Source organism: Mustela nigripes, chromosome 13, assembly GCF_022355385.1.
Source record: "Mustela nigripes isolate SB6536 chromosome 13, MUSNIG.SB6536, whole genome shotgun sequence".
NCBI classification, from domain to species: Eukaryota; Metazoa; Chordata; class Mammalia; order Carnivora; family Mustelidae; genus Mustela; species Mustela nigripes.
Window position 1 is genome coordinate 134,255,088 of NC_081569.1, and position 12,054 is coordinate 134,267,141.

General features: G+C 57.6%; 1 protein-coding gene across 3 annotated transcripts in view; it reads right to left on the reverse strand.

Annotated features, from left to right (window-relative positions):
- Positions 1-12,054, reverse strand: part of ITPK1 (inositol-tetrakisphosphate 1-kinase) — a 168,036-nt gene that overhangs the window by 9,015 nt on the left and 146,967 nt on the right. For 2 of the 3 annotated variants that reach the window (XM_059373850.1, XM_059373852.1), the window contains 4 exons: positions 8,975-9,073; positions 8,571-8,611; positions 4,888-5,053; positions 542-667 (listed from right to left, as the gene is read on the reverse strand). In XM_059373850.1, coding sequence (XP_059229833.1) covers positions 542-667; positions 4,888-5,053; positions 8,571-8,611; positions 8,975-9,073 — 432 coding nt within the window. The remainder of the gene's footprint in view (positions 1-541; positions 668-4,887; positions 5,054-8,570; positions 8,612-8,974; positions 9,074-12,054) is intronic. The other variant, XM_059373851.1, reaches the window with a different exon arrangement.

Sequence of the window (12,054 nt, forward strand, 5' to 3'; positions counted from 1 at the left end):
ACCATACTTCCTGGTCCACCTCTGCCTCCCAGCACACCCTCAGTCCCACCGGGGCACCCAGGTGGGCACACCGATCCCAAGAGTGATGAGTGCAATAAGCAGTTGGTTAGTCTATCCATCCCGTGGAGTGAGGCTGGTCGGCCACACGTTCTCGAGCACTTAGAAGCATGGGCACAGGAATGCAAGAATCACAAAACCGCGAGCTTCACCACCCCATGCCCCCCCACCAAGAATGACATGGGGATGTCCTGGGCCATGAGCCCCTACAGGGCCCCGGCGGCCTCTGCTTCAGTCCCTCCAGGATGGGGCGTGGTGACTCCCGTCCCCAGGACACACTGATCACCCCTGGGACCCAGGGCCCTAAGCGCAAGACAGGAAGGGCCTTGGTTGAGCACCACAGTGCGGGGGGACCAGGCCGCAGGGGGCACCTGCTCTGATCGCCAAGGACCCCCCGCCCCAGCTCCAGGATTACGACGCTGTAACAATCATGCATGAGAAAGTGATTCGGGCGGAGGCCAAGCAGGCAGGCGCTGAGATGTACCTGGCATCCTTCCCGCTAGTGAGGCACACAGGCCCCTTGCCGCCCCGGTGTACCCGACAGTCCTCCCGCCGCTCCGACCAGAGCCAGTCCAGACGGGGGGCACGAGAGATGGTCCTGGGGAAGAGCCTGGGGAAAATAAACACCCTGCAGGACTTGCGCCAGGCAACCCCACTGATCTCTACTTCTGGGCGCTGCCAGCCAAGAAGAGTGAGCCCTGAGCGGTGGCAAGGCCTGTGGGCCAGGGGACAGAGTGCGGCTCGGGCAACTGGAGTGGGGGTCCAGGCCTTCTGCAGGCACGGCTTACCTATTTACCCTGCAGCCCAGCGGGCCCAACCCTACCAAACTCAGGGTGCCTCCCACCCACCCCAAGGGTCCCCAGGGGTGGCAGACCAAGCCTGGGTGTGGGGGGCGTGGGAAAGGGTCACACAGAGCAGGCAGACATAGCCAAGTTCAGGGAGGCCAGGAAGCTACCGGAGCCACAAGGGATCACCACGAGTGTTTATGCTGGGAAGGCAAGAAGCTGGGCACTCAGAAAGGTGGAGCCAGCAGCTGCTGAACTGGACAGGCCGTGCCACCCAACGGCTCCTTGTGGCAGGAGTACCGACCACACATGTGGATCATTTCACAGGAGACTGCTTCTCCCCTTAGCTACCTCCTACCTGAGGGCTCAGGCCAGACAACTGTTCAGGACTGGTACGGGGGGCATCCTCTGCTCACTTCCTACCTGTGCCTGGCCCAAACAGGGGCCACAGGGCATGTGGGCAGCCTCTGGCCACTCCCTGACCCCGAAGACCAGGAGGCCAAGATGGGTCAGACTGGGTCACACATCCTTTGACGTGGTGAGCTTTAAGAGACCCAGGTCCTTCTAAGGATGAAGCTGCCGAAGCCCAGGCATGCCGGTCACAGGGGCACTCTGCATCTGGGGCCCCAGGCACTGCCTATGTCCACAGCAGTCCTGAGACACACAGAGGTGGAGAGACAGTGAGGGGAAAAGGAGTGCCGTGGCCCCCAATTTACAGATGAGAAGAAAAGGTTCAAAAGAAGAGAGTAAATGGCCAGCTCACTCCCCCAGTGCTCCAGTAACCCGGCCATCGGGGGCAGCGGCCACCTGCTCTTCTGCTCTGCCTCATCTTCATGCGTGTCTCTGGGCCGGGGGAATGGGTCACAGCGCTGCGGGGGAGGCTGGGGGGCGGGGGCAGATGTTCTTCAGGATCCCATCCATGTTTCCGCTGCACAGAGGGACCCGCCCTGGCTGCCCTGTCCCAGGGGCTCCCCAATCCAGTGGCGGCCCAGGGCCCCACTGCTTCTCTGGAGCCTTGCATCTGTGCCATGATGACTCTTTTCATTCTTTCTTTCCACATGCGTGTTCTCTCCTGCCAGAATATGAGCCCATCGGGGCAGCATGCTTGGCTGACTGTCTCGGGCTCTCGTGGATCAGTACCTGGCAACGGGGCTGGGCACACGGCAGATTCAAGGCAATACGGCATCTACGGAGAGGCTCGAGCTGACAGGTTAGTGAACCAGAGCCCGGCAGCCTGCCTCTGTAAGTACAGTTTGTGGGGCCGCAGCCATGCCCAGAGGCTTCTGTCTTGTCTGCAGCCATGTTCCTGCTCCAAGGGCAGCAGGACATAATTACAACAGAGCTGGACGAACTTACTACCTGGCGCTTTGCAGAAAAAGTCTGCTGAGCCCAGCAATACGTGCTAAGCGATGCCATTCTTTTATGGACCCCATGGGGGAAAAGGCCCAGGAAGGACAGCAGAATAAAGGTGCCAGTCCGCACAGTCAAGAAATAGGAGTAAACCTACCACGCAAAAGGGAGAGCAGAGAAACGTGCCCATCTGGATCCGGGCCCTAGGTGGAGAGGGGGAGCAACTGCCCCAACAGTGAACCACAGGCAGAGAATGCGTCTGGGGCAGGCCAACATCAACCGTCTCAGCAAGAACCTGACTGCCATTTCAGCCGAGGCAAGTGCCAAGATGCCACCGGCCCTAAGACACACCTGACTTCAGAGAGGTCATCCGGTAAAAACCAAGATCTGAGAATCAACAGAGCACGGTCATTATGGAGGGAAGGCTAGTGTCCCTAGCTCCCTCGGTGTCCTGAAGAATCCCACTCAAGATGTCCCCAGCTCCGTGTGTGGACCGAGGAAGCCGCAGGCCTGATGTACTGGACGAGAACCAGAAAGCCTGGATGGTGGGATGGAAGGAGCCCCCCTGCTCCACTGGTCCAGCCTGAAGGGCTCCTGCCGAGTTATGCTTCTGATCCGGGAAGAAAACACGCATCAAGAGGACAAAGCCCACACCAGCTCCCTGGCACAAAGCTGCAAAGGCTGCAGACAGGAGACCCGCTCTGGGCATGGACAGACAGACACGCTGGAAGTTACTCAGCTTGTCTGAGCACAATAATCATTTTGGCATCAGCTCTGTGTGCTTATCTACTCATTGACTTAGCCCCAGCCGACATTTTTGGAAAACTGGCAAGCTGGGAATGGTCAGGAGGAGACTCACAGACTTGGAGCCCGTCGCCTGCTGCTAAGGGCTCCTGGGGCTGAGACAGAAGCTCGCCCAGCACTTTGCAACCAGGAGGAAAGGAGGGAACAAAAGGGATACTTTGTGTCTGCACGGGAAGGGATTTTTCGTAAGGAAAAAAATACAAAGAGAAAGAAAGAAAGAAAAAAGAAAGGAAGCTACATAAGGTATACCACTCTAAATTGAATATATTTTCCACAGACTCCAAACACACATTTTTTTTTTAAATGAGGAAAATAATAGAGGATTTTTAAAAACTAGTTTCTTGGGGAGTCTGGGTGGCTCAGTTGTTTAAGCATCCGACTCTCGATCTCAAGGTCTTCATCACAAGGTTATGAGTTCAAGGCCCAAGTTGGGCTCCAAGCTGGGCATAGAGCCTACTTAAAAAAAAGAAGTCTCTTCCAGCCCATAATTTATAAGAATGCCTCTTCCTGGTACATAATCACACGCAAAAAGACGTCCCCAGACCATGGTGCTCTCACCTCCAGATCATTCTATCATCCCAGTGTGTAGGGACCGGGACCAGCGTGACAATGGGATGTCCCAAACCCGGACAATGCAGCCTTGAGTCCTGGGGCCCCACACCGGAAGGGGAAGGCCCCTTCTGCCTGCACTCAGAAGGAAGTGAAAAATCACACATTTACCAAGTATCTGCTCTCTGTGTTGTGTTACTGGGAAGAAAGAAGCTGTCTGGGGAAGAACAGCGGAGAAGGGAAGACGAGCACAGCTGAACTTCACTCAAAAGGAGGGGCTTAAAGCCACCAGGAGAGGGTGGTGACAGGCAGTCCCAGCAGGAGAGACTTTAAGAAGACACGGCTGTTGGCTCAGACGAAGACGGAACAGCCCGGTGTTTCAGCACACCTGGCGATGGCGGGTCTCCCTCGCAAAGACGGATGCACGGCGTGCTGGAGCAAGCCACATGAGGACAGTCAAACGTCCTCCGAGGGGTCCTCTTAGAAGGCTCTGCTTATTTCCAAGACGCTGTCCCTCTATTCCAAAGCTTTCTACAACTTGCCTTAGAGATGCCTCAGGGCCCCCAGAACATTCTTTTGAGTAGCCCCAGCACCAGCAAATCCCTATCTTAGTGTCTGTTTTTGAAAGGGCCAAAGGTCACCTGGTGTCAGGAGAACAGATAAAAAAAGGCCCAGCTCGTGGAGCCCTCGGCCTGCAGTGATGGCAGCACCCCACGGACACTGCCGCCCTGGGACACCCGAGGGACATCCAGGACCCGGAACCCTCAGACTCGATCCTTACCCCTGCAAGGTGGGGCCCTGTGGGGGTGACTGTGCCCACCCGTGCTCACGGGAGGTCCCACAGTGAGGAGTACTGCAGGACTCCTTAGGGTGCACGCAGTCACTTCAGCGGCCGCAGAAGCGGCTAGAACTCGGTGTTTCCCCACTTGGAGAAAGGGGACCTGATAAAGGAGTCAGCACTCTGGCCCTCAAAATACGAGGGGCCCCTTCCCAAGCCCTCACTTCCCTGAGGGGCCCATCATCCATTCCAGCATGTTCCTCGTGACTCTCCTTACTGCGTGGGGCCCCAGGAAGCACCCTGGGCGCAGAAAGCTTTCAGACGCTTCCGGGAACTGCCTACAGTGGTTTGCATGGGTGGAGCCCCTACAACGACCTGGTGGGAATGGGGTTTCACCTTGTTCTCCAGGACCTCCTCACCCAATGCACGCGACTCCAACCTTCAGATTGGCCCATCCCCGCCCCCGACCTCCAAAATAACACAGGGTAGCAGAGGGGAGTGCTGTGAGACAGACGGCTGATGCCTGTCCCAGATGGGCCCCGAGACAGCGGGAAACCTGGTTACCTGACATGCCCGCAGAGAAGTTCTTCAGCGAGGGCCTCTGGACCACGGTGTAGGACTCGCCCACCACAAACACCTTATACAGGACAGCATTGTGGTTGATGAAGTTCTGGACCACACAGGGCGGCTGGATGGCACTCAGGCCCTCCTGGTTGAACACGATGGCCATCTGTGGAGACAGGGGCCAAGGGCTCTGTCAGAGTCCACCACCTATTCAGTCTTAGACAAAGGGGCATGTCACCGGTCCAGAGCTCTGCCACCAAGGACCATCCCTGTGAACCGAGGACTCTGGGAAGAATCTCAAGCCAGGACGAATGGAGTGAGAGTCAAGAACACCTGGGAATCAATTCACTCCTACTGTGGCGGTCTGGAAACCCTGCACCATCAGGCTCTCCCTGTACAGCTGAGCGGACAGTGTACTGCACAACTCCACTTTGCACAACTCCACTTTTCACACTGTAATCCAGGGAATGACATCCGAATTGTATATTACTCAATCTTTATGACCTCCTTAGAGGTTCCTCCACAAAGATCCAGGTGAGGCAGGAAGAGGAAGGCCATGGATGGGGAGTTGGGAGGCTCTGAGTCAAAATCTGTACGTCAACAAGGGCTGCCTTTGGTTGAGCACTCACGACACGCCCAGTCCTGTTCTGACTGCTTTGTGTGAGTCACCTGGTGCTGTCCTGACAATGCACCTCTGAGGGGGGTACTATTCTCGTGCACCTTTTACAGATGAGGAAACTGGGGCCCTAAGAAACTCAGTGGCTTGTTGGAAAGTGACAGAGCCCGGTATGGGACAGGGTCTGCCCAGCATGCAGCCTTGGCCTCTGACACCCGGAGTAAGCTACACGGATACTTGAGGAATGAGAATATGCTGCTCCCAGTCCCTGACTCTCTGGGGACAAAGGTGCCGCCCTGGAAGGATCTGGTAGGCCGCTAAAGTAGGGAGAGCAGAGGGGTAGCTGGAGAAAACTCTCTGCGTTGGCTGTCAGCTGCCGGGGCTGGGGCCACGGCTAATCCCTCGCAGCCCACAGGCCCCAGGAAAGAGCCACCAGATGCCCAGGACTCAGGGCAGGAATGACAGAGCCTGGACAGCTGGCTGCCTGCACTGGCTGCTGCCCCTGACGTCCATGGTCCCCGAGCACCACCCCAACATTCCTGGGGCTTAGCTGCATGGGGCAGAAGTAGAGATCCTGGTCACATGGGGAAATGGAACGTGTGCGCACTGTGTGTGTGTGTGTGTGTGTGTGTGTGTGTACGCACATGCGCGCGCCCCAGGGGCCGAGGAAGGGAAAGAACGCAGGGGCTCTGGTGGGGAACCTGCTGCATGCTCCGTCTTCCCCACTTGTAAACCAGCAGCAGTAACTACCACGGGACAGCTTCAGGGGCGCTCTGGCTTCCGGCTCAGTGGTTTAACAGAACAGGGAAGCGGTGGTAATTCTACTCTGAGCACATCAGTGTGCTTGCAGTGGTTTAAAAACAAAACAAAACAGACAGCTCTGTGAATGTACAATGAAAAGAGAGTAGTTTGCCCAAACCAGTTGGTTTTCATTGAGCTTGGGTCTGGGGGACTCAGAGGCAGGGCTCAGGGAGACCATGGTACAGGCAAGGACCTTAATCAGAAAGTCTCACTTTCCTATTTCAAGCCAACCACGTCCACAGAGCTGTCCCCTCCATCCTCGCTGCACTCATCCCCAGGCACCCTTGCAACAGGTGAGGAGCCTTGTCCCCCAGCCTCTGGACTCATGCACCTGAGGGGGCAGCCCTCTGACAGAAAGCCTCCCGAGAGGCGGGCGGCCCGTGGCACATACAAACTCCCTGGGGGCCTCCAGATTCCAATCCCGAAGGCCCCATTCCCAACCCCTCACTCAGGAGAAGAGGAGCCCCCCCCGAAGCAGCCCACTGTGGGTCGGGGGAGACAGGGAGGCACACGTGTACATTTTGGAGCCAGACTCTGACAGCTAGACTAACAGAGGAAGGCCTCGCCGGAACGCACTGACCCCATACATGAGGGCTGAGACTTCTGCCACGGAGGGGCTCACTTGGATCTGGATCCCCCATCATTCTGCAGTGACCTGGCGGTCACTCCGGACCTAGTTCCCTCCCAGTGCACCCAAGGCACTCTGCTCCGTGCCAAGGCCCATGGCAGCGCATGCTGCAAGCCTGTTCTCCACAGCCGCCCTCACAAGTGCAGACAGACATGCAGAGAGGCTGGGGATCTGCTTAACATCACACAGCTGGCCATGCGCAGAGCCAGACCTGCTTCCAAGGTCTACATGATTCCAGAACTCTCTCAGGAAGAGAGAAGCGGTTCATCTCCTGCCGGCTGAGCTCTTCTGCATCAGCGCGGTCCAACCACGCTAAGAGGGACGACGGCCACCCTTCCATTCAGAAAACTGCAAGGCGCTGACCCACAGAGGGACCAGCTAGTGACAGGGGCAGGTGGAACGTTGGCTGGTGCCAGCGAAGGGAACGTGGGCTCTGGCGACAGGACGCTGGCTGCTCTCGAGCATTCCTGCTCCCTCCCAGCGCTTGGCAGGCAGGACATCGCTGGCCCCGAGCCCAGGCGGGCCCAGACAGAGACGGCTCCGCAACCCCAGGAGACAGCTGGCCTTTGCAGCAGGCCGTGACTTCCAGCTGATGCCCCCACATGCCTGCCCCGAGAAGAGGCACGCCCCCGCCCTGCAGCTCCCATCACACGGCCATCTGCTCATGGACGTCTCCCCACAAACGCTGGCTGGGGATAAAGAGCGCCCCAGGAATCTATAGGGCACTGCCATGGAACTGCCCATGTTTTGTCCTAAGGTTTTAGAGACGATGTCTGACTGGGAGGTGGCCCAAGGGCAGGCTTTCCCCACAGGGCCCTCCAGAGGGGTGACGTGTCTGCTGCCCAGAGCACCCTCCCAAGTGCCTAACAAGGAGGCCCCAAGGCCAGGCTGTGTCCATGAGGGTACGAAAAACACATGGCAGGGGTGAGAGCGGGGCGGGGGGGGGGGGGGGCTGAGGGCATGTCCTGGCTGTGGTTCCAAGGACAGCAAGGGCGACCAAGACCCGACGGCATCCTTGCCCGGCCATCTGGTCCTCTTACCCCAGCAGGCTGCCTCTGCTTACAGTTCGGCACATCTCACTGGGGCTGCGCATCTCGGGGACTCGGGCTCTACCACTGAGGCAGAACACCATCTTGTGCATTCGTGCCCTGGCACTGGGGGAGCTGGGAACGTGCCGGGGGCACAAAGAACGCCCGAGAGGACGGAGGAGTCACCACATACGAGCATGTGGGGTGCCCGTGCCTCTCCTGCCCTCCTATAGCCGGGCCAGCTGGTCCGTGGGGGCGGTGAGAGCCTCCTTCCAGTTCACAGCACGCAGAGGGGCCCAGGGCAGTGCCTGGCACAGGGCGGGCACCCAGGCAGCGAGTGACACTGACAAGCCAGAGGTCGCAAACCTGGACAGGTCAAATTGGAGATCCACAAGGGCTCAGGGGTGGCAGGCAGACCCCTGGCACACGCCTTCCATCCTTGGGGACACGACAGGCACGGGGCAGAAGCTGGTGACAATGTATGAAGCCACAGCAGGACAGGAGCAGCAGGGGTGCAGGCTCCCAGGGAGATACTGGGAGCTGGAAGGAGGAGCGGGGCAGGGGTGGGGAGGGAGAAATGCGGGGAGAGGGGAGTCAGAGCTCCACTTACCTCATGAGAGTTGGTGCCATGCGCCACTCTGGTTTTGCAAACTACAGAGCAGGGAGAGAAAAGCAGAGAGAAATCAGTGAGGTGATTTCTCCACAAAGCCTGACCTGGCAGACACGGGGTGAAATTCTCAAAACCCCTGCAGCCCGTGGGGATAAGGGGCAGGGGGAGCTGGGGAGACACGCCGGCTCAACGGCGGCCAGCATCTGCACTCAGGGTGGCCCAGACAGCCCATGCCGCCTGCGCACCCCTCTCCCCTGTGTAGGCGGGACGCGGGGCTCAGCCCTTCCTGGCAGCCAAGGCCCTCGTGCATCCCGGGGAGCCACGGACAGCCCCCACCCAGTCCACGGCCCACCGAGTCTGCCCAGGGGTGCCCAGGTCAGGGGTTGGGGGGGGGGGACACGCACTGAAGGGGAAGGCCAGGCCGTTCTGCTCCAGGAGCCTCATGGTGTCGTCTCCACTCAGGCTCGTGAGCTCCATGAAGGGTGGCGAGCAGATCCTGTCATCTGCGGACAGAGAAGAAGCCCACGTCAGCAGGCCACCCATGAGCCCCCCGGCCCACTCCCTGTGACAGACCCACCTCCCTGGGGACACCCTCTCCCCGTTCTCCCGAGCAGACGCCCCCAACTCCGCAGTGAAGGCACGCACACGCACGTGCGCGCACACACACATGCTGACAGTAACAGCGGCATGTTAATTATGTTTTCTGTTAACATTGCCGTAATTACAGAACCAACGTACGGTGAGTATCAAACCCGAAGACCAAAGAAAAGAACCACGTGTACCCAGAGACGGGGCTGTTCCCGGGGCCAAGCCTTCACGAGCACAGGACTTCACCCCCGGATGCTGTTCGGCTGCCCAAACCCTCATGCAATGAACTATGACCGTTTTCTGGTTTGGTGAAGGCTTCTCCTACACAGGCCTTCTGGGCTCCACGGTGACCGTAGGAGGGCCGCCGCGGGCTTGGCTCCCACCATGTCTGGCGTTGTGCTGTTGCCTAGGCGTGCACCTGCTCTCAGGTCTGCAGAACCCTGGGAGGAGCCAGCCGAGGTGTGTGCTCCCGGCTACATGAGCATTCCTGAGCCTGGGGACACAGGACCCTTGCCCTCTGGCTACCTTCAGGGACACTCTCATCCGCCGCTGCCTGCTGGGTCTGGCCGGCAGACTCCTTCCTTCCTTCCCTCCCTTTCTCTCAAGCGCGCTCAGGGCCTTCTCCAGCCTCCTCCAGACACACTCCAGCCCCAGCCCTGCCCCGTTGCCAACACCTTCTCACACCCTGGCTTCCCTGAGGCCCCAGTCTCATGGGGCGCCCCTCCAGTGGGTTCTCAGCATGACTGGTTTTTCTGAAAAGCTTTGGGAGTGGAGTCTGCTCTGGCTATCGGGATGCTCCTGGCGCCACGCACCGAGTTAGGACCAAAGAGGTGATTTGCGGAATAACCAAATGTATTCTGATGTTCCCTCCCGCCGGCGAGCTCACATTACTGGTTTGTTATCACTGCTCCTTGTTTTGGCCCCTTCTCAGATCAGACCGACAGCTCCTCAGGAGGGGGGACTGCCCTGTACTTCTGAGCACAGGGGCCAGGAAAGGCCGAGGGTTAGTGAGAGGCCCTCCTCCCCTAAACCTTGGAAAACAAACCGTAAGTAAAGAAGCGCTGTGGCTTGTCTCCAGGAACTTTGAGCTACTTGGCTGGCTTGAAGGTCAGTACATTAAACCAAGGTAAGATCCAGCCTCGTATAGCTCATAAAAACGAATGCCAAGAATTACACAGGGCAGGTTGAAAATGTTTCTCTCTCTCCCCACACCCACCTGTAAAACCCAAACTCCATAATACAGACGCAGAAGGGCTTGCAGACGTCGGGGCTGCGGGGCTTCTGGGGGACTACGGGAGGGTGGTCGGGGGCGGTGTCTGCTGATCCCCAGCAGACTGTGCTGCTGATCCTCCAACAGAGCCTTCGTTCAATCCTCAAACTGCTGTGCCAGCGTCTCTGGGGACAGAGACCCCAACAGGCCCCGACCGGCAGTCTGCCCCAAGTCACAAGGACGGTCAACGACAGAGGCAGGACGAGGAGCCAGGTTGAAGGGCAGGCCAGGAAAAGAGAAGTCAGGGAAATCGGGGTGGGGAGGCAGGGCTGCGTGCCGGCTCTCAGCGGTAGCCACTACCTACCCAAGGCCCATTTCCACACCCCCAGCGGGACGCGGGGCCCGGGTAGGGAAGGTTGCTGCTGCGGACGCTTGGCGGACGCTTGGCCCCGACAGAACCTGAAAGGCAACGCCTGCACACACTGGAGGCTTCTGCAGCCGACCTGCGCTCACCTGGGCCTCATCCACGGCCCATCCCCTCCCGCAGCAAGACTCAGAGCCCAGTGGAGCCCAGTGGAGCCCAGCGAGCCACCTCCGGTGAGAACTTCCAGACTCCCCACCAGCGGACTTGTCAGAGCGTGGGCATCAGTCAGGCTTTAGATTATCAGCCTTGCACTGCCCCCAGCGGTGCCCCCGCCCACCCGAGCCCATCCACACTTTCACATGTCACCCATCACAGCCGCGCGCTCTTCACACGTGCCAGACAAGCCCGTCTACAGAGCAACTCAAGGCCCCTCATAGGAACCCCATAAGAGAACAGCCACCCCCAGTTTACATACCAAGTCCCCCACTCAGAGTTACACGCTGAGTATGCGGTGTACCTGGGGAGGCTCAGACCTGGGCAGCTGCTCCCTGGGAGGTAAAAGGGCCCACTTCGTATTAACACAATAAAGGACAAAGCTTTTACTGAGAGGATCATCTCTACAGACTCAGAAAAAGCATCTGACAAATTCAGTGCCCTTCGGAATAAAAGCACACCACAAACCAGAAATACAAGGAAATCTCTTCAATCTGATGAAGCAGCATCCACGGAAACATGGTGCAGTGGGGTGAAAGACTGGACGCCTTCCCCTGAGATCGGAACAAGATAAGGATGTCTGTTCTTGCCACTCGTACTCAATACCGCCCTGGAGGTCCTAGCCAGGGTCACTAGGAGGGAGAATGAAATAAAAAGCATTCAGGCTGGAAAGAGAAGTAAAACTGCCTCCACGTGCAGGGACATGGTCCTGCACATAGAAAATCCCAAGGAAGCCACACACACAAAAACCCAAAACCTATTAAGATGAGTAAGTTCAGTAAGACTGCAAAAGAGAAGATCAATACACAAACACACACACACACACACACACACACACAATCATATTTCTATATGCTAGCCATGAATAATTTGAATATGAAATTAAGAAAATAATTCTATTTACAGTAGTCTTAAAAAAATAAAAACACAAGAAGTAAATTTAACAAAGACCTAAATGTTGAAAACTACAAAAGACTGCTGAAACACATTCAAGAAGATCTCAATAGACAGAAAGACACCCCATGCTCATGAATAAGACAATATAGTTGGCAGCATTCCCACACTGATCTTTAGAATCAATGCAATCCCCATAAAATCCCAGCTTTCTT